This window comes from Zonotrichia leucophrys, chromosome 2 (assembly GCF_028769735.1).
Source record: "Zonotrichia leucophrys gambelii isolate GWCS_2022_RI chromosome 2, RI_Zleu_2.0, whole genome shotgun sequence".
Lineage (NCBI taxonomy): Eukaryota > Metazoa > Chordata > Aves > Passeriformes > Passerellidae > Zonotrichia > Zonotrichia leucophrys.
In genome coordinates, this window is record NC_088171.1 from 129,026,846 (window position 1) to 129,051,999 (window position 25,154).

The following is a 25,154-nucleotide window of genomic DNA, read 5'->3' on the forward strand; positions in this document are numbered from 1 at the left end:
GGGGTAATGTGCAGCTTTTTCATCTCTTGCTTGGAGTTTTATTATAGCTTGAAGTTTTTCTGTATTCAAAGCTATTAAGTAATTTTGAGCATTCTGTTTGAGAAGCCTTGGGCCTGATTTTGAGTAGGTGTTACTTCAAAACACTGAGTTCTATGACTGGATTAATCATAGTTTTAGTTGTGCTGTGAATGTTAATTATTTCTGTGAGTCAAGCACCTTTTAGGTGTCCAGAAATGAGTAAAATGTATCACGATCATCTGTAAAAACTTGTTTCACAAAGTTCTGTGTGCTGATAGATGTGTCAAATAGGTTCTGGTTTTCCAGAGCAATGTTCAGTGTCATTAAACACAGCACAGTGTTTCCTCCTCTCTTTCCCAAGCTGTTGCTGCCTTACTACACCCCTCTCTAAGGCTGCAGCAAACAAGGCACAAACAGCCTGCTCTCTGTACAACCCTTCATCTCCAGTGTGTCGTCCATCCTGTGCACTGACTGAGGCAGGGGTTTTGTTGCTGGGGAGACAAAACATTCTGAGGCAAAAAACCCAAACCAAAATAAACAAACAAAACCAAACTGTGTAACTGAAGATTGTGTTACTATAAACACACAAGGAAGTTGAAATAAGGATGCATGGGCAAACTTAATCTGACTTTTCCTAATTTGAGTGCTTGTCTTTGCAACCTTGACATTTTTTTCAGTAACTTCATTTGGGTGTAATCTAACTTCATGGAAAATGAAAAACATGAACCTGATAGACTTGTGACACTCCTCTGCCTCTCTCTTTCTCCCTCATAAAACTTGTCCTTGTGGGAGACTCATGTCTTTAGATTCAGGTCACATTTAGCTTCCACTGTAACTGTTAGTGATGGATATTAGGACAAGCTTTTTTTCTGTTTATCATCTGGAGGGCAGTGGTGACTTATGTTACTGTCTGTGAGTTACATGGTTGTCTCTTAAAATGTAAAAGAAGTTTAATTTAGAAGCAAAGGCTGCAATTCCAGACATACAGGCATGATGTTTCTTAAAAATTCCTTAATAATTTAGTGCCACTTCCCAGCTAGTACCTGCTTGAGATTCTTCACTCTTGTTCATACAGATTTCTTCTTAAGTGCCAGAAAGGAAATATTGAGGGCTGGGATAAGCTCTTTTTTCCTTCTCTTCTTTCTCACATCCTGTGCCTAGTTTAGCTGTAGCTCCTGCAGTGTTGGATAAATGATAAATAAATTGCAGGAAATGTGGCCCCAGAGCTGAAAAGCTGGGGTAAAGCTGCTCTGCTTCTGTGAATTGATACATCCTCAGTCTTGCCAATAGACGGGATCTTGGGAAAAGCATCTGTAAAAGAAATGTCCAAAACATGTGAAATCATAAAAAAGTTGTGATACTGAATTTCCGCTAATGTCACTGAACACATAAAAACTGAGGGGTTTTGCCTGGAGAACTGGGAGAGATTTCATTAGACAACAGAACAGCAAATCACCCATTAGAGCCAAAGCATATACAATTGATGGTTCTCCAAAGACAGATGCTAACTTTGTGAGTGGAACAGTGAAAATTCAGTTACAGATCACTTTCTCCAGAACAGGTGAAACCTCTGCTGCAGAGAGTGCTTGTATTGCTTGAGGGATCACTCTCCAGAGCTGTGACCCCTTGTGTGAGAGGTCCAGAAGTGATGGCTTGTGAGTTATGAGAGCTGGTGGGTCTGAGAAAGGAGTACAGCGCAAATTCCATGGCAATTCATTTACAACTATGAATCAACTTGTAGCTAGGGGCACAAGAATAGTATTCTCTCACTGCTAACTGTTTAGTAGTTGTCTGCTTTGAGTAGTTGGTAATCTTTGTCGAAGAAACCTGCACATGCTTGTGAACAAGCAAAACCAAGGATATCTTTTACTTAGGGTAGTGGTGAGTGGAAATACTTAAAGAATAACCTTACTGTAACAGCTGACACACACTGTCAGATTACCATATTCTTTTCTTTCTTTGACTGAAAGGTATTAATAGCACTTTCCTGTTAAAAAAGAAAGAAAAAAGGGAACTGTCCAGGCCTTTATACTGTCACTTGTGAAAATAAGTGTGCAGGGAATGGTGACTCTCAGTTTGAAAAGCCTTTGAATAGAAAGTGAGTTGCAAGAGCACTAGCCTTTGCAACTTTGTCCTGAAAGAACAAGCAGAATCACTTTAAGAATATACTTTTCTTTGTTCCGAAATACACAGTTTCTGTCTACTTTGTACCAAAATCATCATCTGTATCTTGCTTTAATATTCTGTATCATGCTTCACAAAATTCAGTCGTCGTAATGAGTAAAACTGGTAGGTGTTATGATGCTTAGGGTTGTAGAAGTTAGAAGAAATGCTAGTTCTTTCTGATATAAACTCATTGTACTGCCTTCTTATATTCCCAACATAGCTCTCCTAAGCAGGTACATACTTGGAGTGTGTATATTACGAGCCCACACATTTGCATTGTTCATGGATGCTCACTGTGAAGTGTGGTTTGTTTTCTTGTTCTCCCGGTCTGGTGTTTTGGTGGTTTTATTTCTTTATTTGTTTTTGTGTACTTTTTATAGTTGTTTTTGTTTGTATTTTGTTTTCTTTGTTTTTTATAATTTTTATCAAGGCTTTTTTGAAGCCTTGACTCAGCAAGTGTCTAGAATCATTTACATGATAGGACCTTGTCTGTTGATGATGCTGAAAGCTTGTTCAGAATCATTGTTAAGCTCATCCAAAATAAAAATTTGTATATGAGCCTAGTTTGTCTCTCTAAATGGGGAAAAAATAATAGTGATGTTCCATATTTTATACTCCTTTCTTATAATTTTCCCAAGTAAAATTTTAGCACTGAATTTTCTTAATTTTTCAGAAGCAGAGCGCTCTGAGAGGAACACGTTTGCTGAAAGGCTCTCAGCTGTGGAAGCTATTGCAAATGCAATCTCTGTTGTGTCAAGTAATGGTCCAGGAAATAGGGCAGGATCATCAAGCAGCAGGAGGTAAACTGAGTAATGGCTTTCTTCTTGTTTCCTGAATGCTAATTTTTGTATTAATTATCAATCTGTTATTAATTCTTTTCTTCAGTCTAGCTTAAGAATTGGCCTCTGTTGCTAGCTTAAAATTGGATTTCACTTCTTTAAGCACCAAACTAGAACTCTAGTGTTTTTTTGAACCTTTTTTTGTATCAGAACTAATAGTGGGATATTTCTAAACTAATCCTCTTTTCTGGGGTTCATACTTTGTCTGTCAGTTGTGAAGTGGAAGTGTTCCTCCTTGTGGAGAAAAGGAATTTGAGGATAAGCTCTGGTGTTCTTTACCAAGAAGTATTAAGTATGACAGAACTACTGTGGTGGTGACCAGGCTTGTTTTAAGAGAATTTCTAAGGGAGATGGTCACTTAAACAGATGAATAATAGTGAGACCAACAGAACACCACTGGGGAAGAATTTAAGTGGATTCATTTTATTCTAAGCAGTCATTAAAAAGAAATTCTATCAAGACCCATTTTTTTATCCTTTCATTAACCTCTGTTTGTAGTTAGATTTTAAAAAGCAGTAGCAATAAGAGCAAATCCTTGCAAAAGCTTAACACTCCTGGCAATGAGCTTGGGCTAAAAAGAATGTCAGATAGCAGTAAGAATGCCCATCAGCTGCTGTCTGCAAGAGGCAGTGCTGTGTTGCCTAGGGATATGTTCTGGGTTCAGATCTGACTTGAAGCGTTGCTGAGTGACTCCTCTTCCAGGGCTAAAACATTCTGGTGCAACAAAATATAAGCAAAAATTCCTCCTGGCTTATTCTTACTTATGCTGAAATAAAATGGTGGTAAGAGGAATTTAATTTCCTTTTTCAATGTGAAATTTTTCTTAAATGTGTTCTGATTATAAATGAAAATGTTAATATTTCTGCCTTGGTTTTGTATTTAGTTTGAGATTAAGGGAAATGATGAGAAGATCCTTGAGAGCTGCTGGATTGGGCAGACATGAAGCTGGTGCTTCATCAAGTGATCACCAAGACCCAGTGTCTCCACCAATAGCTCCTCCCAGCTGGGTTCCAGATCCTCCTGCAATGGATCCAGGTAAGTCTGCTCATATATCACATTAGACTGTAGAAGGAGAGATTTGATAAAGAATCGATGGCTTTTAAGGTGAATAATAACTTATTTTAGTCTCACACTGTAATCTGTCCAATGCCATTAAGGTAGCAAGTGTTCATTGAGATAACTTGAAGAGTTTACTGAAGACTTAACAGCTGGTTTTTAATCCAGTATATGTGTTCTTAATGCTGGTGTCAAACTGCTGGGAAGTCTGCTTTGTAATGCTGAGTTACATTACAGACCTAGGAATGTGGCTGTTTGTGGGAAAGATTGCCAGTTAATACAGAAGACCTGCAGTGTGTTAGACATTGCAGCAAGAGCGTATTGTTAGGGATGTTTTTATGTATTGATATACATCCTGCTGTTCTGTTTACTGAAAGATGGTGACATTGATTTTATCCTGGCCCCCGCTGTGGGATCTCTTACCACAGCAGCGACTGGCACCGGCCAAGGACCCAGCACCTCCACAATACCAGGTGAGGACATCCTGCTTATTTGATTATGCTTTAGAATGGAAATTAGCTCAAAAGCTGTCTCTGCTTGCACAGACTTTCTGCATATGCAAATGCCTCTTATCAGATGAAGATTGGATTGAAGCAGAATCTCTCAAGTGTGCAGAAAGTAAATGAAGCACCGTACTATGTTTATGTAAAAATATACATGGAGAGTGACAAATATGTAAAACTATGGAAATCAGCATGGAATTGGGATTACCCTCTCTATTTCAAATATAATTTGGAACTGAAATTTACAGTACTTCATTGAAGTATTGCTGAAACCACTGAATAGTCAAGTTACCAGTTATCCACCACAGTGAACTACTTGCTTTTAGCAGGTAGTCATTTTTTAAGGAAAAACAGTTTCTCTGCAATTTTTTTTTCTTACTGCAGGTCCTTCTACAGAACCATCTGTAGTGGAATCGAAGGATCGGAAGGCAAATGCTCATTTCATACTGAAATTGCTGTGTGATAGTGTTGTTCTACAGCCTTATCTTCGAGAATTGCTGTCAGCTAAGTAAGGATTTTCATGAGAGTTCTTTTGTAATGTTACACTACCTTAAATCAATTACATAGAAGCCTTTTTAAAAAGGTTACATCAAGGCCTGTTAGTTAAAATTGAGAATGTTAGAATACAGTGTTGTGTCCTGCCATCCTTTAAAAGTATGTCTGTTTCAGAGGAGTAAAATAAACAAGACTGCTTATTCACTCTGTGTTTTTTCTGTTTGCACAAACTCAGTGGTGCTAAGTTTTCGTGTATTTGCATCCTATTTCTCCTGTTACAGTGAAAAAACTCGGTGTTTTAACTTGTCTGTTGGGGTTTTTTTGCCTAGGGATGCGAGAGGCATGACACCATTTATGTCAGCAGTTAGTGGCCGGGCATATCCTGCTGCAATTACAATTCTAGAAACTGCACAGAAGATTGCTAAAGGTACAACAGTTTTAGTGACTGCAGGTGTGGGGCTTCCTTCTAAACTTCGGCATTTGTGCAGAGTTGTTACTAACACTATAGATTGCTGCATGTTTTGCAAATTTTGCTGTTCTGGATTATCTTTCTCTTTTGCAGTTTGTATATTGCAGTAGATTTCTATGAATATTATTGCTTTTGTATTCTTTATAGTATTTTTGGCATGTCACTGTTTTATAAGTGGATTAAGGTACTATTTTTTGGTAGCACAGTTGTATCACATGGAACTTCTTTGTTGAAATTCAAAAAACCTGCTATGATACAGTGATATGCCAAGCTAGATCCTGTTCCTGAAAAGGCTTATATGCAAACAAATATTTTGTGACTCTCTTGTAATGTTGGTATTTAATTTTTTGGGAGAAATACGTGAAATTGACTTTAGGGAAAAACTTAAGCACATTAGACCTTGTCATACCACAGTTCTGTAGGACTTTGTGTGGGACAAGAATACTTCTTTTAATAATATGGTTCATAGTCCTTCAGAATGGTGATTCATTGAATTGACAAAAGTATTAGTGAATTTAAAACTGGGGAGGAGGTAATGGTTGTGTTTTTCAGTCAGGAATTTGCAGGGGCTTCTATAAGAAATAATGTGACAAGCAGAAAGTTTTCTCAAAAAGCTCTAACAGGTTTTATTCAAACTTCTAATGCTGTATGAGATTTTGTAATGGCAAGCATCCACCAAGAATGGATTCTTTTGCTGGATATTTTTTGGGGTTTTTTGGGCGGGGTTGTTTTTAACACTGTTATTCTATTATTTTAGCTGAAGCAACTTCCAGTGAAAAAGAAGATGATGTGTTTATGGGAATGGTTTGTCCTTCTGGTACAAATCCAGATGACTCTCCTTTGTATGTTTTGTGTTGTAATGATACATGCAGTTTTACCTGGACTGGTGCAGAACATATTAACCAAGTAAGCTTTTTTTTTTTTTAAAAGCAAATAGGAATGTGTTTCAGCCATGTATTGTGTTAGTCTACTAATCTGATTTTTAAATTATTAATTGCATTGTTTAAATTTCTGTGACTTTTAAGTCTGGTGTAAGTACTGCCTCCCCAAACTGCTATGTAGTCTCAAAGCTGACTGTATTCCTCACAACATGGTTGTTACTGGGTGTGGCTTTTCCCCTGTGGCTAACTTTGGCAGGAATTGTGATGGACACGGCTCTTTGAAATCACTGAATATTCTAACGTAACAACTAAGTTTCACTTTCCAGAACTGACCTACTTCTGAGTTTAGGCATCAATTTAAACAAGTGCAGTTTCATTGTAACCTGAACTAGTGTGAGATTGCAAGCACTGTAAGGAAAAAATTATACATAATATTTCCCCCCCCTCATATTTTTAGGATATATTTGAATGCCGAACATGTGGCCTGTTGGAATCACTTTGTTGTTGCACAGAATGTGCGAGGGTCTGTCACAAAGGACATGACTGCAAGTAAGTATTGCGTTCTATTTCTTAAAATTAAATCAGTATTTTGTGGTTTCCTTTGTTTACTGATGCTTAATAAATTTTTTCATTGTTTGAAGTGTTCCAAACTTAGAGAACAGAAGATAAATGAAATAGTTTTGTATCTACTGTGTAAGATTTATTTAATAGGTCAGAATTGAAAGAGGAACCTGAAGTGGTTTTGTACTTTCCATTTTGTAGTATTTAGAGTAAAAGAGTAATTCTCAAAGTGCATAATATTGTGAGAACATTATATCTAAATAATGCTGTGTTTTCATTTTGGGTGCCCCTTAGTGTTTTATGAATCCTGGTGACGGATCATTTTTACGAATTTTTGGAAAGAAATGTAGGATATTAATCTTCTGAAAATCAACTGTAACAGAGGGAAAAGTGAACAAACAATCAAGAAATCTCAAATCAACCTGGCCCAAAGCTTTGAAGCTGTTTGTGTTCTGTGCTGCTGTTGCAGGGTGTAAAAGTTACAGCATTAATATCCTAGCTATAATGAGCTAACAAATACAATTATAAAGATATTCTCAGCAACATAACAGTTACTGAGATTTTACTGCATGTCATGAGTATTTTCAGTTTAACTTTCTTGGATGGAGGCTGTTTTAGGGAAGAATAAATGACCTTGGATGAGTTTTACTAAGACAGTATGAAAACCTGTGTAGTTAAACTGTTCTCTTAAGATGAGTGTAGGAAATGTGGATGACAAACGTCAAGTGCTGCCACATATAAAATCCGTATTTCTCTTTTTTAAGCTAGGTTTTGGCATTTTGCTACTATCAGAAACAAAAAACTGCAGAAAGAAACCTAAGCATGTAGACTAACACCCTCAGCATGTGTAGAAAAGATTTGGTATGTAACTGGACAGTGTTGCAGTTCACCTTTTCTGTTTCTTGTAGGCTCAAACGAACATCTCCAACAGCCTACTGTGATTGCTGGGAAAAGTGCAAGTGTAAAACACTAATTGCTGGGCAAAAGTCGGCTCGCCTTGATCTCCTTTACCGCCTGCTTACCACCACAAATCTTGTTACCATGCCAAATAGCAGGCAAGTTCATGTTAGCATTGACTAGGGCAGAATTAAAAAAAATATTTTCTAAATATATGTGGTATATTGTATTTCCACTAACAATTTTTTCATTACAGGGGAGAACATCTGCTGTTGTTTTTAGTACAGACAGTTGCCAGGCAAACTGTAGAACACTGCCAGTACAGACCACCTAGAATCAGGGAAGATCGCAATCGTAAAACTGCAAATCCTGAAGGTAAGAGCTGTTTCAGTGAAATAAATGGCAGATTCCATATTTCAGTATCTCTTCCTTATGCTTTCTTGGTTTTTTTTTGTTTGTTTTATCTTTCTAGATTCTGATATGCCTGATCATGATTTAGAGCCTCCTCGTTTTGCCCAGCTAGCTCTGGAACGTGTTTTACAAGACTGGAATGCACTGAAGTCTATGATCATGTTTGGCTCCCAGGAAAATAAAGACCCGTGTGTATCTACACATAGTTGTTGATGTAAAGTTTGATCCGATACTTGACACCTGCTGGCTTACATACATTTATTTCTTTTCTTTTTGTTTTTTCCAAGTCTTAGTGCAAGCAGTAGAATAGGTCATCTTCTGCCTGAAGAGCAAGTTTACCTTAATCAGCAAAGTGGAACTATTCGCTTGGACTGTTTTACACACTGCCTTATTGTCAAATGTACAGCAGACATTTTGGTAAGCACTCTTAGCCATGTTTTACATAGACTTTCTGGATAATAGGATATTGTAAGGTATCTCAGGTCATTTGTTCGGAAACTAAGTTGAAAGTAACTTCAAGTTAATCATGGCTTTGTGAATTTATACTGTTATGACTGTGATCTCCTTTGAGTCTTAATCTCTCTTGTTTGATGCTTCAAAATTGCATGCAACTAATGAGTTGTAATGACCTCTTTCTTCAGCTGTTAGACACTTTGCTGGGTACTCTGGTGAAGGAATTACAGAACAAGTACACACCAGGCCGCAGAGAAGAAGCTATTGCTGTTACAATGAGATTCCTGCGTTCTGTGGCAAGAGTCTTTGTCATTCTTAGCGTGGAGATGGCTTCCTCCAAAAAGAAAAAGTAAGTGGCGAAGATGTGTGTTGGTTGTGGTGGTTTTTTTCCTTTATTTATTTTTTTTTCCTATATAATGAGTTGATAAAAATCAACAATAGGCAGAAACATCTCAATTATTTTGTATTCTGTAGACAGACTTGGAAAGATGCACAATAGCTGCTGGTATGTCATGTAATTTCTTAATGCAATGCTTGTTAAACTTACATGTTCATACCGAACTTTTTGTTTGTAGTGTATGAGGTTTTTGGAAATAGTTTTTCTAAACATATTAAAATTACAGTGTGTGGTTGGTTGTCAGTAGTAGATTTAGATATCAAGCCTTAGTCTTGAATTATTGAATGATAAATGTTTTTCACTGACTTGAATAGGTGCATATTGTTTCTATACACACAAATGCATGTCTCTCTTAAAAATTATTTTTTGAGAAAAAAATTAGGACAATTAATATTGCCACAAAGTTTTTGGGAAAAAAAATATGTGTTTGACATTTATCTTTCTGTATTTTATCCCCCAGCAATTTTATTCCACAACCAATTGGAAAGTGTAAACGTGTATTTCAGGCATTATTGCCTTATGCTGTTGAAGAGTTGTGCAATGTAGCAGAATCTCTAATTATTCCAGTCAGGATGGGAATTGCACGTCCTACAGCACCCTTTACCCTTGCTAGCACTAGTATAGATGCCATGCAGGGAAGTGAAGAACTGTTTTCTGTGGAGCCTCTGCCACCCAGACCATCATCTGACCAATCTAGCAGGTAAAACTTGTTAAAGCTTGCTATCTGTTTTTTTCAAAGACTTCTTAAAGGCGGTTTTATTTTGGAGTTTTTGTTAGCTTTGCATTAAGTGATAACCAGAGGTCCAAATCGACTTTTTTTGAGGATTTATTTTTATATATTTTTCTTTTAAGTTCTAGTCAATCTCAATCATCCTACATTATAAGGAATCCTCAGCAAAGACGAATCAGCCAGTCACAACCAGTTCGTGGCAGGGATGAAGAACAGGATGATATTGTTTCAGCTGATGTAGAAGAGGTCAGTTTTATTTTTGTACTTTTTTTCTTCTCAATATAGCAGACCTAATACATTAGCCCATGTTTTGACATCTGAATCTGAAATCTATGCATCTGATTTGAAAAAGATATTAAGTAGCACTTCATGAAATCTTACTGTGCTGTAAGCATTTTTAATAGAACTTTGTAATTGTTGTTTTCTATTTTATTTCTCTCTGTTAAAAAAGTTTTAAAGTCTTTCAGCACATGACAACTATTATGTAGGTTCTGTTAGAGAGCTAGAGGGTTTTCCAGGAGATTATAGCAGGTAATACCTCTTCAGTGTTTAGAAGCTAATTTTTGATTTTGTAGTCAGTTTTATCCTTATAGCATTAAAATCTAATATCCAAAGCTGTTTTATTTGTGATTTTTTTTTTCCACAACACTGTAAACTGTACAGCCACGTACAACTACTGTGGTTGTAAGTTCATTTTTTGTTCATATCAGCTCAATTTTGGGGTCATCTTCATCTTCATCTTTCTAAGATGGGGTTTTTTTAAATCAAACTTTGCACTCTGTTTTGGAAAACTCATAGATTCTCTGATATTGAAGATAGTCTGGCATAATATTACCATCTCTTTCCAGGTTGAGGTGGTTGAGGGGGTGGCAGGTGAAGAAGACCATCATGATGAACAGGAAGAACATGGTGAAGAAAATGCTGAAGCAGAAGGACAGCATGATGAACATGATGAGGATGGTATGTATAATGTGCATCCTGCACATTTACTGCTCGAGTGAGAAAACTATGCATCAAAAAGAAAAGCATCTTTGGAGTCACCAGTGATAATGATTTGGGAGATTTGCAAGAGTAGAGAGAATCCAAGGGTTCCAGACTGTTCATCTTACAGAAGGAGATGTATAAAATTAGAGAATACATGTAGTAGGCAACTACATGAACTTTTTCTGGTTGAGGAGAAAATATTAAGTTCCCAAAGGTATCAGATGTTATTATATTCTTGGTTAACAGTGTATTTTACCTTTTGTATTTACTACTGTAAAATGTTGTCGATGGTTGGGCCAGTGTCAAACCATGACAATGGTAGGTGTGTTCTCAAAAGCAGTTTGAATCCTGGCAAGCTAATTCTCAAACTAATCACAAAGTACTAAATTATGATTCAATATTTTGTAGACATAATTAATCTCAATCCTGTATGAAAATGTTTGAAATTATTATGACTTGTCTTGTATTACTTAGTTTGGGGTTAGATGGCCCAAAGCTATGATTTTAAAAAAGTTATCTTCTTTCTGTCTGTGCTTTGTGTTTCCAGTCAATCCATTTGCAATATAGTAAATCTGTTTACTGATTTGGTGAATATTCAAACATTTAATTCTTAAAGCTTAAAACTGGAATAGAAGCTATATATTGAATAAATTCTTATTAAGTTTTCAAATATTCCTTAAATACTATTGAAACAGCATATGGTAAATTGTCCTAGTACATGTGTATGAAGAGTTGTGGAATGTTGTGGCTGGAGTGACTTATTTTGAATCCTAAAAGCCTTTATTTTCCCTGTGTGTTGAATGTACATGTGCAGTGCAGAATGAGAGCAGGTGGCTAATTGCTGGAAAATAAGAAAACATGCTCCAGGTATTGCTGGGTGTCTGCACTGCTTTTATGCCCCCCCTGCATATCCATTAACTTCTGCTGTAGTAAGAGTGTCTGGGGTTTGTTTCTGACTTATATGAGTCACCACAGTAATTATAATTTTATCTTCTAAACATGAGATGTTTTGTCCATTGTTTTTATAGGCAGTGATATGGAGTTGGATTTGCTGGCTGCTGCTGAAACAGAAAGTGATAGTGAGAGTAACCACAGTAACCAGGACAATGCCAGTGGGCGCAGAAGTGTTGTCACTGCAGCTACTGCTGGGTCAGAAGCAGGTACACCACATCTTTTTGGGTCTATTCTAGCTGGTTCGATTTAGATATTAGGAGTAAGTACTCTCCTCCTTCCCTGGATTTCCTGTTTTTCCTTTGCTCTAATAATAAGGTACTGTGCAGACAAGTAGATGGATTAAGATGTGACCTACATTTTTTGCTCTTTTGGAGCAGCTGCATGTGTTTGAAATTATCGTGTGCTCTTGTGTAGTGAAATTAAATGGTCTCACTTATTTTCAAGTGTAGTAGTTGAAAACAATGGTTTATGGTTTAAATCAATACATAAAACCTGAGCACTCATTGTACAGGTTTTTGAGAGCAACTACCTTACTGCCCAGTTTGGAAACATAATTTTTAGAATTCTTTTCCTAGGGGTAGATCAGTAAAGTATTTTTAAATCCAGTTACTTCTTAATTTATGTTTTGAAGTGTAAGTAATCATACTGCTTTTTCATTATACCTGTGGATAATTAGCAGTATGTTATAATGATAATTTATTGAATCTTTTCAATAGTGGTATTTGAACCTTTTTAGTATAGTGTCATTACTCATGGAAGAAGTCTATGCTGACATGATACACGTATATGTGCACACATGTGGAGCTGTCAGTTTTTGCTTATTTTTCTCAACAGGAGCTAGCAGTGTTCCAGCATTTTTTTCTGAAGATGACTCTCAGTCAAATGATTCCAGTGACTCTGATAGCAGCAGCAGTCAGAGTGATGACATAGAGCAGGAGACCTTCATGCTTGATGAGCCCCTGGAGCGAACCACAAACAGCTCGCATGCCAACGGAGCTGCGCAGGCTCCCCGTTCCATGCAGTGGGCTGTACGCAACACCCAGAACCAGAGGACTGCCAGCACTGCCCCCTCCAGTACGTCAACCCCAGCAGGCAAGTCTCAGTGAACTGCATGCATGAGTGCCAGCTCTGGCTTTGTTCCTTCCTCTGCTTCTGTTTATTCTTTAAGGATGAAATCTTATCTCTTTGCCGTACTGCTGACCTACCTTGACTGTTAGAGTTCTAGTTTTGAATTTAAAAAAAGTTAAGATTTGAGTGTGCTTACTGTAGTTGGTAATTATTTGCTAGTTACAGTTGTGATGTGAGTAATATTTACAAGTTTATTTCTGTAAATCTTGATCATGAAATCAATGCACAAACGACACAGCGAAGATTAAATGAGTTCATTAATGTAATGTTTTCTTTTGTATTTAGCAAGTTCAGCGGGCTTGATTTATATTGATCCCTCAAACCTTCGTCGGAGTGGTACCATCAGTACAAGTGCAGCAGCAGCTGCTGCAGCGCTTGAAGCCAGCAATGCAAGCAGCTATTTGACATCTGCAAGCAGCTTAGCGAGAGCATACAGTATTGTGATACGGCAGATATCTGACCTGATGGGTCTGATTCCCAAGTACAATCACTTAGTGTACTCTCAGATTCCAGCTGCAGTGAAGCTGACGTACCAAGATGCAGTTAACTTGCAGGTAAGAACATGGAAATCTTCATAGAAAAAACGTAATTTCAATACAACTGGGGTTTTTAAGGTAAAATTATAGAATTGTTGAGATTGAAAGTGACCTCTGCATATTGGCTAATCTAAATTTCTTTGAGGGTCCACAGGAGCAGGCTGCTCAGGACTGACTGTTTAGGTTTTGAATATCTCCAAGGATGGAGATTCCACAGCTTCTCTATTAAATATTTGACAGCTCTCACAGTGAAAGAGGATTTTTCTTGAGTTTAAAGGGATGTACCAAGTATTTCAATTGTTGCCCACTTGTATATTCACTTGGTGTCACTAAGAGTCTGGCTTTGTATACTTCATACCTTTTTGTCAGGTGTTTGTACACACTGGTAAGATCCTCCTGAGTTTGTTTCTTCAATCTAAAGTATTCCCAGCATTCTCAGCCTCTTCTTATGTTAAGAAAGAGTGTGGGCTAAAGTAACTCTGGTCACTTCTTTAATTAAATTGATTGTATTTCATATACATATATTCTTTCAAAAAAAGGAAGTTATGTTGATTTTGTTTAAACAATGTCTGACTGGTATGTAATTAATAGTTAAGTGAGAATTGACTAGGGATTTCTGCTAGACATCTGTTGCCATATTCTAGTTGACATTAACTGTTGAGTCTATATAAGAAGAAAGTTAGTAAGGGCCAAATAATTAAATTAAATTAAAGATTTGTACAGGTAAAGGTACTGTTCACTGTCCTTTCCTTCAGGGACACAGTCATTATTTCCATGTTATGCACGTATTTTTTATACTGTGTTCTTGACTGACTGTTTTTGAAAATTTATGTAAAATGCATCTGTAGAGAAAATACATGTCAGCAGTCTTCCCCTTCATGTATAGACGTTAGTTTCAGAGACTGACAAGACTGGAGGGACTCCAGTGTGTTTAGAAAGTAGGTATCAACTTGTACCTGGGCATAGTGATAGGGTAAAATTGCAGGAAAGGACTTCTGATTTGGGAGTGGAAGGTTAGTAAGATATTCTGGGATCAAACACTGGGGTAAACAAACAGGGAAAGAATTAAGAGAGTGTAGTTTTATTATGGAGGAGGCTAAAATAATTTTTTGTTCAGGAGATTTTTAATGGGAAAAGTGAACAGGAGATCTGTCCAGCTGAGGCAGCAAGAGGTTTGTATTAGCACAGGAAACTTGAACAGTGGAGGTTTTGTTTGGACATAGAAATAAGGTTGAGACAGCATTTTGTTATTTTAGTGCATTAGAAGTGTGAGGGATATTTTTGAAGACCAGAATGCAGAGGAATGAAGAAAGCAGACTAATGTTGGATCAAAAAAAAATCCAACAGGTCAGTGGAGTTAGCAGATGATAAGAAAAGCAGACTGCAGAGCCAGTAGTGGGAACAGGTGAAGCAGAGATAAGACTAGGAGGTGAGACTTGTGTGTAGACATAGTTCTCTGTGCAGGTCTTAACTTTGTTGTCTTCAGTGAGTAATTTGCAAGGGGTAAAGAATGCTACAAGAAAGTCAGGAATTAAGCTCAAATCATCAAGTTGTGCACACCTGGGAGATGCTGAGTGGGGAGGAGTAGAAGAGATGCCCAAAAGAGAGAGAGATGGTGAGAATGCTTTATAGATATCAAAGTGGTAAGCAATGACAGCTGCATACCACCACTGTGCATCAGCAATCTCAAGAGAGCTTTCAGAAACTGATCATCAGTAATTCTTGAGCATGGTTTTACAGCCTGTTCGTAGGGAATCAGGAAGCTTTCATTCTTGTCACCTACTTCTATTGTTTGCAAAGCCAATTAAATATCATTTTCTATAGAATTATGTGGAAGAAAAGCTTATTCCTACTTGGAATTGGATGGTCAGTATCATGGACTCTACTGAAGCTCAGCTGCGTTACGGTTCGGCATTATCATCTGCTGGTGATCCTGGGCATCCAAATCATCCTCTCCATGCTTCTCAGAACTCAGCTAGAAGGGAAAGGATGACAGCCCGTGAGGAAGCCAGCTTGAGAACGCTTGAAGGAAGAAGGTATGAAAATAGTTTGATTACTGCATGCAGTATGAATTATCAGTTTTATAGTCAAATCTTATTCACAGACATCTTAGAAATCTTATTATTCTGCTGCTCTAGAATGGAGTTGCTGTTTTGATTTAAGTTGGCTTCCTGTGTTGTTGCTACTATTTGGTTTATTCTGACATACTAGATTCATCTTGAGCATTAACTGTTTACAATGTACTGCATCTGACCTGCTTGTTCTATGCTTGTAGCCTGTTACCACTATTTTTGTGTAGAGTTCATTGACATTTTACATCCACATTTGAAATACAGGGCTTATAAATAAAATATGTGTTCTCCTGTGATGCCTGATGTCTCTGTATTCAATCCTTTTCCTGCACTAGACGTGCTACCTTGCTCAGTGCCCGTCAGGGAATGATGTCAGCACGCGGTGATTTCCTGAATTACGCGCTGTCCTTGATGCGTTCTCACAACGATGAGCACTCAGATGTTCTTCCTGTTCTGGATGTCTGCTCACTAAAGCACGTAGCATATGTGTTTCAAGCCCTTATTTATTGGATTAAAGCAATGAATCAGCAGACAACATTGGATACTCCTCAGCTGGAAAGGAAAAGGTACTGAGGTTGACTCCTAGAAACAAAACCTATGTAAAAAAAAAAAGCCCTTTTGTTTCAGTTATTGCTGTTGTTCCTCAGCATCTTACATAAACAGATGCATTAATCTGGATGTCTGTGTGGGTGTGTGTAGTAACATGCATATCATAAATGTGTGTAGTAACATACATAATATAGAAAGAATTTCTACAATGGTATATAATGTACCTGTATTTGATAAGCCTGTTGCAGTACCCTATTCACTTATTTTTATACTGTAAAATGTTTTCCTACTGTTGAAACTTGAGTTGGATTTTTAACTCCATAGCAGTGCCTCTAAAAGACATACTCAGGACAGTTTCTCAGTTAGTGATGTGAGACATACATTTGACATGACAGTAACTTACTTAGATATCTGTCAAACATGTTAGAGATGACATTGGAGAAAATGTCATTGTCTGATGTAATGGGCTTTGTGATTTTGTTTTCTATTTGGTTATATGCATTTGAGACTCATCTGATATTTAAGGCACAGGAGAGAAATTAATAGCTGAAAATGTCCTTGAGTTGGAAAGCTGCTATTTCAACTATCGCATTTTACGAGGCGCATTTATTAATTTTAAGTTGTTTTAAGATTTCTTTTTTTTTTTTTTCATTTCAAATGCCAGTTAATGCTAATAGAAATGTCCACCCATTGGTAGTCTACACCATCTGTTCCCATTTCTTAGCTAGGTTTTTAGGTGATGTACCCAAGCAGTCATAATCAACAGTTAAATGCAGATTGTGCCCCTTTCTGCTCCTAATTTTCAATATTGCAGGTCAAGCTTAACATTACATTTTCTCTACAAATTTAGTAACTGTAAAATATGAGATATTAATATCTTTGATATATATAGGACTGCACAGTTACTTATTGTGTTCTGTTTATCTTGGTAATGTAAGGTTTGTTATGACCTCAAAGGTGTACCAAGAGAGTGTTATCAACAGTAGTTTCCTCACAAGTAAGAATGATATAGTACAGTAATCAACTTTTTGTACTGATTCGAGTAGTTATAGCCACAGCTTTAGCCCTTTTCCAGGCAATTACATACTTCCAGAAGCTGCTTTTCAAAAAAAAAAAAAAAATTAATGTACTGAAATCTGTCAAATAACTGTTCATAAAAGAATTGGGAAATTTGCATGAAATGCTTTTAAAACTGTGAAGTCTAGACATTTTCAGTTAAAAATGAGTGGTTCACAGTTGCTTCCATTAGATTACATATTAGTAGTCTGTTATCAGTTTATCAATTTCATCTAGTTTCAGAACACGTTTCACAATGCATAAACTGCCAGAAAGTAATAGTAACCAAAGTTCTTGACAGAACAGTAGTATAATACAGTGAAATCAAGTTTTTAATGTGCAGCTTGCAGACTTACCTTCTGGAATTACCTCAGTGAGATTATTTTTAAATTTTGAACTGGTATTCACTTGCATATTTCTTCCAGTAATGCTGGATTCCTAGGATTTTATATTGATGCAGTGTTTAAAACCAAACATCAATGCCCAAAGCTGATTTTGATCTTAACTTGTAAGATCAAAGTTGGTAGGTGGCTCTAAGGGTAACTGTGTGAGTGATGTAGTGAGTACGTAATGAGAAGTTCTCTACGGTGCTTCAGTTTTAGTTGTGTTTTTGTTTTGTGTAACTCTTAAGTACACTTCCTGATTATGCTACAGATATAGATGTTTTGCCAAATAATTTCTTCAAGATGATTGACTCTTTTTTATTCTCTTCTGTTTTCTTGTTGTTGTTTTGGATGTTTTTATTAAGAACTCGTGAGCTTTTGGAACTGGGTCTTGACAACGAAGATTCAGAACATGAAAATGATGATGATACCAATCAAAGTTAGTATACAAAAATTAACATAGCATACAAAATGCCAGACTTTCTTAGTGCTTTTTCCCTTTAGCTACTTGAGATTTTGAATAAATTTTGCTGCTTGTATATGTAAAGTTGGGTTTAGTAAGATTTTCTTAGCATTGTTACTTCACCAGTTTTCTTCTACCATTGCCTATTTCATTACTTCACATTTCAGGGCCATCTTTTCATCTTCTTTCTCACTAAACTACAGTATTAGTTATCTACCATTCTACATTAAAATTTGAATCATAGTTAAACTAATCTTTTTGATCTGATGAAAAACTGTGCTGAAAAGGGTAGAATACTCCTATATACAATGTAGGAGTGATGTTCAGTAAAGCTAGGTATAGTAAAAAGAATAAAAACTATAACTAAGCAAATTAATATAGATACAGCATCTGCAGAAGCATCCTGTAGAAGTGCTAAATTTGCAGAGGTTCTCCTCTAGTCAGGTATCTAAGAGGGAAGGATATTAATTTTTGGCATTTTAAATCCTTATTTTTTCTAACTGTGAAAACTGATTTGAAATCTCTGATATTTAGGTGCTACACTCAACGACAAAGATGATGACACCCTCCCAGCAGAGACTGGCCAAAACCATCCATTTTTCAGACGGTCAGACTCTATGACCTTCCTCGGCTGCATTCCACCCAATCCTTTTGAGGTTCCTCTGGCAGAGGCCATCCCCTTGGCAGACCAGCCACATCTATTACAGGTGACATCAGAGATGGTGTTTTGGAAGAAAACTGCAGTTTGCTTTTTCATTCCTCACTGAAGTGCATTATTGACCCAGAGCTCTTTTGCTGCTTTTCAGCCAAATGCTCGCAAAGAGGATCTGTTCGGCCGGCCCAGTCAGGGTCTGTACTCGTCTTCTGCCAACAGTGGCAAGTGCTTAGTGGAAGTTACAGTGGATAGAAACTGCCTTGAGGTAAATGTAAAGCTTTATTATTTTAAACAATATGGTAATTTAAACTAGAACCTTTATTCTTTAAAAACACACTTTAATGTTTTCAGAGAGGATTTTATGTAGCTTTCAGAATGATAATTTAAAAGCCCAGCGCCTGTGAAAACTTGAAGTCTTTATGAAAAGTGTGCTTAATATAGAAACTTGATGATTATTGACTTATAGCAGCTTTCAGGTAGTATTTTTAAATGCAGCAGTACAATTCTGAGCTAATTTTAGAATGCTAATTATATGATTATTTTTGATAAAAAGATTTAAATCTTCCTTTAGTTCATCCAATAAATTTGACTTGCCTTCAGACTGAACATTAAATGGCAAGCATATGAAATGCAAACACACAGTGGGGAAAATAGGTTTTTTTTTTATTTATTGAAATGATTGAGGCCACTGTGTTTTAACAGGTCAATTGCAATGTTCACTTTTGTGTGATTTAAAATATACACCTGTGAATATATGTGCTTCAAAGCTTCTACTCTGCTTTAAAAGTGCAGCTAAATTTTACTTCTCTTTTAGGTTCTTCCAACTAAAATGTCCTATGCAGCCAACTTAAAAAATGTTATGAGCATGCAAAATCGGCAGAAGAAGGAAGGGGAAGAACAAAATGTGCCTACAGAAGAATCTGAGAGTTCAAAACCAGGGCCTTCAGCTCACGATCTTGCAGCACAACTGAAAAGCAGCTTGTTGGCAGAGATAGGATTGACAGAAAGTGAAGGGCCACCCCTCACATCTTTCAGGTAGCTGAGTTTAAAATTACAATTTGAAATGTTGCTGCTCTTCTAAGTGGCTGTTTGGGAGTCTGGAAAGTATTTTTGAAATGAAAATGGGTAGCTTAATTTAGTTTACATTTGTAGTTTGTAGTTTAGATTAGTAACTTCTAAAGTGAATAGTTGAACAGTCTTCAAAGAGGTCTGTGCAAACTGTAGGCAAATTCCTTTACTCCCTGACTTCCTGCTGCAGACCTGCTGTGACATCCTTGGTAGCCAGGCTGAGCAGTTGGAATCCACAGCTTGCCATCTCTGTCTGGTGGTGCTGCCCACACTTAATGCAGTTATGAATTAAAATGCTCTCTCTTCAAATTACAGCTATTTTAAAAGAAATTAAGGTCTTGGTTGATGGGAGACCAGTAACAGTGCATTCCACATAGCACCAAAAGTTACATGCTTTTGGAGTAATTATCCTTTGGAAGCAAGGCTTGTGTTTCTGCTGAAACAAAGCAGCTTCGTGTGCTTTTGTGCACAGCCTTAGTGTACTGTGTCATTGTTTATCAGGAATAAAAACTTAGTTGAATGCAGAGGCTGAGAAAAGGCTGAAGTACACAAAATGTGTCTGAAATTTTATTTGATTCCACATATCTGTCATTTTTTTCTTCTTTCTGTCAGGCCCCAGTGTAGCTTCATGGGCATGGTTATTTCTCATGACATGTTGCTGGGACGCTGGCGCCTTTCTTTGGAGTTGTTTGGTAGAGTATTCATGGAAGATGTTGGAGCAGAGCCTGGATCGGTATGTATTCCTCAGTGTAAGGACAGTTCCTCTTACAACTAAATTGTGACTCTCCCTAATTATTCTGATTTTGGGGTTTGTGTTTTCTTTTTTTTAATTTTTAGATCTTGACTGAATTAGGTGGCTTTGAAGTAAAAGAATCGAAATTCCGCAGGGAGATGGAAAAACTTAGAAACCAGCAATCGAGAGATTTAACATTGGAGGTAAAAAATCTTCTAATAAACTTTCATTAAAAGTTGAATTACTACAGTAACTTGATAGGAAAATTTGTATTTCAGAGTCTGCAAGCAGGTGTCTTAAATCATACTTTGTGAGTTATGTTGCAATTACTGTGTAGTTTTTTCCCAGTCTGATTGTTATTTTTTGAATCTGTGGAGCAGTGTCCAGAAATCTGTTGTGAAGCTGAAAGTCTCTTAGAATGATAATTGGTAAAGAAAGAATTTTTTTGGTATTTTTTACTAGGTGGATCGAGACAGAGATCTTCTGATTCAGCAGACCATGAGGCAGCTGAACAATCACTTTGGTCGCAGGTGTGCTACCACTCCGATGGCCGTACACAGAGTGAAAGTTACTTTTAAGGATGAGCCCGGAGAAGGCAGCGGCGTAGCACGGAGCTTTTATACTGCTATTGCACAGGCTTTTCTGTCAAATGAGAAACTGCCAAATCTAGATTGCATTCAGAATGCCAACAAGGGTACCCATACAAGTAAGTGATGCACAGCAGTTAATCTACAGAAAATATTAATAAAAATCTTGGGTGCTTTATTTACATAGAAATACTTGGCCTTGTGCCAGAGACATCTCTTGTTAGTTTAGCCTAGAATCCATAAAAATTATGCATTCGTTCTCTGGAGCAAGGAAATGGCTTTCCCCCCCTCCATACACTTTCAGGAACAGGAACTTCTTTTCTTGCAACAGCAGCCTGCTTTAGGTGTGCTCAGATTTTTTGAGTGTCCTTCTCTCCGGCAGGTAATAATTGTCAAGATTTTAGCTACTAAGAGCTTATATATTTTTTTACAGCTGCTCCATCTGACTTGCCACAAACACATTTTAATGGTTTTGAAAGTTTATATAAGCTCTTAAAGTATTTTATCATTTTTAAGTTGGTACAAACACTTCCGGTCCTTTCTGAAGTTTGGCTGAACCCAATCACTGCTTCAAGTGAAGTGGTTCTGTCTCATTGATGTCTGTCAAACTCTTCCAAACCTTAGTTTTCCTTACGCTGAAACTTGGGTAGGAGAGAGAAATCTAAAGATGTTTAAGTTTATGAGGTTTTTTGCCCTTCAGGTCTGATGCAGAGATTGCGAAATAGGGGAGAGAGAGATCGGGAAAGGGAGCGAGAGAGAGAAATGCGGAGAAGTAGTGGCTTGCGAACTGGTTCTCGGAGAGATAGGGATAGGTAAGTGATAATCTTTATCTTGATGAAGATATTTTGTCAAATAGAGTAATTGTCTTGGATATTGTCAGGAAAGATACTTTTACTTCCTACAGTTATAAAAGAGTCTCTTTCAGGAGTGATTTGCAGGTTAATTTCTTGAAATTTGGTCTCTAGTTTTAATTCTTTACAGAATTATTAGGCCTACTTTATCATTAATCGGTTATGTCTCAACCACAGGCCATCAGTTTCTTCTGGTAAAACAATAACAAAAACTTGTGTACTAGAATAAAATTGTAAGGTAGTGTAGAAACAACAGTGCCATTGGTGGCATGTCTGACTGCTGTATCCAAAACACAAGTAATACTAAAATCTCTGGTTTATTTTGATTCTCTCTTTCTGATTCATTCTCTCCAAGCAGCTATGAGCAACACTACTATTCCGGCAGTAAAGCTAATGCTAATATCAATCTGTGTGCAAATAATATTGTTCCAGAGGATTTTTGAATTTTTCCTCTGAGTACAAACTGCTCTGATTATCTTAAGGGACTTCAGAAGACAACTGTCCATTGACACACGGCCTTTTAGACCAGCCTCGGAAGGAAACCCCAGCGATGACCCTGACCCTCTCCCAGCACACAGACAAGCCCTTGGAGAACGGCTCTACCCTCGAGTGCAAGCAATGCAGCCAGTAAGACTTCCCTAATACACTTAATGATTGTTCTTGTCAACTTGTAATGTAAAAATTTAATTCCTTATCCATAATTGAAATAATTGAAACATAATTGATAGTATTCAAACATGTAAGACTGATTTTATTTTATTTTTAAATTTGTTAAGATTTTGTTTCTCTAATTTGTTTTTTAGCTTAGGAGGTATCTTGTAATGCATTCTCTATTTAAAATACCAAAACTTTCATAAGATCATATTTGAAAATAAGAGAACTGGAGGAGAATAGTAAGACCTATCACTCCTTTATCCCCAGGCATTTGCAAGTAAAATCACAGGAATGTTGTTGGAATTGTCTCCTGCTCAGCTGCTTCTGTTATTAGCTAGTGAAGATTCCCTTAGAGCAAGAGTTGATGAAGCAATGGAACTCATTATTGCACATGGCAGGTAAAGTATCAAAAGTGAGAACTGATTTTGTGGCCAAAGCACTTGTACTGTTCTACATCTAACTCCAATACATGCAGCTTATTTCTTGATAGTCTAGATATTTCTCTTTAGGCAGGTGACTTTTTGGCTTTGGTTTAATCTATTCTGACTGGTTTCAGAATATGACAGTTCCTTATTGAGAGCAGCCCTGCTGAGAAGGACTTGATGGGTGCTGGTGGATGAGAAACTGGACATGAGCTGGCCATGCAATGCACCAGATGTGTTCTGGGCTGCATCACAAACAGCGTGGCCAGCAGGTTGAGGGAGAGGATTCTGCCCCTCTCCCTGCAGAGACCCCACCTGCACTGCTGCATCCAGCTCAGGGGTCCCCAGCACAGGAGGGATATGGACCTGTTGGAGCAAGTCCTGAGGAGGTCACCAAGATGATCAGAAGAATGGAGTACCTGTCTTATGAAGAAAGGCTGAGAGAACTGGGGTTGTTAGCATGGAAAAGAGAACGCTTATGAGTGACCTAATTGTGACCTTCCAGTCCCTGAAGGAAACCAACAAAAAGATGGCAAGGGACTTTATACAAGAGCATGTAGTGACAATTCAAGGGGAATGGCTTCAAACTGAAAGAGAGGAGGTTTAGATTAGTTAACAAGACGAAATTCTTTACTGTGAGGGTAATGCAACAGGTTACCCAGAGAAGGCGTAGATCCCTGGAGGTGATCAAGGCCAGGTTGGGCCTTGCTCTAGAGGAAAGTACCCCTGCCCACAGCAAGGGGGCTGGAACTTCATGGTCCCTTTCTAACCCAAACGATTCTATCATTCTGTGAGTCTGTGATGGTGAAATTAAATCTGCCTTTTTATTCCCTTCTCAAGGGAGAACGGTGCTGACAGTATATTGGATCTTGGATTGCTAGACTCTTCAGATAAAGTGCAGGTAATGAATCACCTGTTGCACAAAATTCATGTAAGATTCAGTTTTATCAGTTGATTTTAAAACTGGAAGTGATTGGAAGCTTTATCATGCAGGACAAAGTTCTGTTTAATCATTTCATTTTGAAAGGATTAACAGTAATTAGTCAAAAGTATAAAATGTCATTATTAGGAAATACCACAGGAATTCTTAACCAATGGAACCTGAATCTTTGGGTCCTGTAGCAAATAGCTTGATGTGTGTCAGTAAATAGAATGAAGTGTGTTAATTGCTGTTCTGACTTTGAAACCAGGAGAACAGAAAGCGCCATGGATCCAGCCGCAGTGTAGTAGATATGGAATTAGACGATACAGATGATGGGGATGATAATGCACCACTTTTCTACCAGCCTGGAAAACGAGGATTTTATACACCAAGACCTGGTAAAAACACAGAAGCAAGGCTGAATTGTTTCCGGAACATTGGCAGGTATTCTACCATTAACTTCTTAGTCTGAAAAAATGTAAAAGACAATCATGCACAACACCAGGGAGAATACCAATGATCCAAGCTGGAAAGAACTTGGTTTTTAAAATTTATTTTTAATGTTCTCTATGTCTCACACTGAGCCTAAGTAGGGGGCAATTTGCATATGTCAACTTGAAGTTTCTTTTCCTGTTAAATTTTAATTTTTTATCCTTCTTTTTAAAAATTATGTATGCCCATGATTTTCATTTTTGAGCAATACATTTGGAAAGCTGACTCCAGCTTAATTCTTAGATTATAAGAACTCTTAAATGTGAGTTTGCTGAAAGATCTCTAGTGTAATTTCTGCTGTACCAAAACAAGCTCCATTTTTTTCAGAATCCTAGGATTGTGCTTGTTGCAGAATGAACTATGTCCCATCACATTAAATAGACACGTAATCAAAGTTCTACTTGGCAGAAAGGTAAGTTGAACATAAAAATTTTGATTTCCTGTAATTACTTAAAACCTAATCCATAAAACTGGGCTTTTCCCTCTAACCACATATGTATTAACTAGCTGAGCTGATACTGGGACTGTATGGAGGTGTTCAGTTTGAGGACTGTTAATTTTTTCATTTCCTAGATTTTGAACAGAGTAGATGTTCTAGAAGTCAGGTATTTGACTAAGATGTAATGATTTTGTAATAAGTTAGCCTTCAACTTTCTTCAGAAACTATATACTGTCTCTGCTTTTTTTCTTCCTTAGACTCAGAAACCATAGTGTTAGAAAATACTAGGCAATAGCTTACAGAAAAGCATCTTTCTGGATATTTGAGAGA

The 25,154-nt window shown here is 37.2% G+C and overlaps 1 protein-coding gene across 1 annotated transcript in view; it reads left to right on the forward strand.

Moving 5' to 3' along the window:
* Nucleotides 1-25,154, forward strand: part of UBR5 (ubiquitin protein ligase E3 component n-recognin 5) — an 84,837-nt gene that overhangs the window by 54,683 nt on the left and 5,000 nt on the right. Inside the window, exons 22-54 of the mRNA XM_064706399.1 lie at nt 2,858-2,984; nt 3,907-4,058; nt 4,457-4,552; nt 4,967-5,090; nt 5,407-5,504; nt 6,304-6,452; nt 6,885-6,976; nt 7,897-8,043; nt 8,142-8,260; nt 8,358-8,484; nt 8,584-8,713; nt 8,938-9,098; nt 9,607-9,846; nt 9,999-10,122; nt 10,725-10,836; nt 11,889-12,020; nt 12,649-12,906; nt 13,228-13,496; nt 15,303-15,514; nt 15,886-16,116; nt 17,904-17,977; nt 18,536-18,708; nt 18,808-18,921; nt 19,471-19,691; nt 20,337-20,457; nt 20,562-20,660; nt 20,920-21,163; nt 21,745-21,856; nt 22,378-22,522; nt 22,817-22,947; nt 23,812-23,872; nt 24,162-24,337; nt 24,713-24,797. Coding sequence (XP_064562469.1) covers nt 2,858-2,984; nt 3,907-4,058; nt 4,457-4,552; nt 4,967-5,090; nt 5,407-5,504; nt 6,304-6,452; nt 6,885-6,976; nt 7,897-8,043; nt 8,142-8,260; nt 8,358-8,484; nt 8,584-8,713; nt 8,938-9,098; nt 9,607-9,846; nt 9,999-10,122; nt 10,725-10,836; nt 11,889-12,020; nt 12,649-12,906; nt 13,228-13,496; nt 15,303-15,514; nt 15,886-16,116; nt 17,904-17,977; nt 18,536-18,708; nt 18,808-18,921; nt 19,471-19,691; nt 20,337-20,457; nt 20,562-20,660; nt 20,920-21,163; nt 21,745-21,856; nt 22,378-22,522; nt 22,817-22,947; nt 23,812-23,872; nt 24,162-24,337; nt 24,713-24,797 — 4,856 coding nt within the window. The remainder of the gene's footprint in view (nt 1-2,857; nt 2,985-3,906; nt 4,059-4,456; nt 4,553-4,966; nt 5,091-5,406; nt 5,505-6,303; nt 6,453-6,884; nt 6,977-7,896; nt 8,044-8,141; nt 8,261-8,357; nt 8,485-8,583; nt 8,714-8,937; nt 9,099-9,606; nt 9,847-9,998; nt 10,123-10,724; nt 10,837-11,888; nt 12,021-12,648; nt 12,907-13,227; nt 13,497-15,302; nt 15,515-15,885; nt 16,117-17,903; nt 17,978-18,535; nt 18,709-18,807; nt 18,922-19,470; nt 19,692-20,336; nt 20,458-20,561; nt 20,661-20,919; nt 21,164-21,744; nt 21,857-22,377; nt 22,523-22,816; nt 22,948-23,811; nt 23,873-24,161; nt 24,338-24,712; nt 24,798-25,154) is intronic.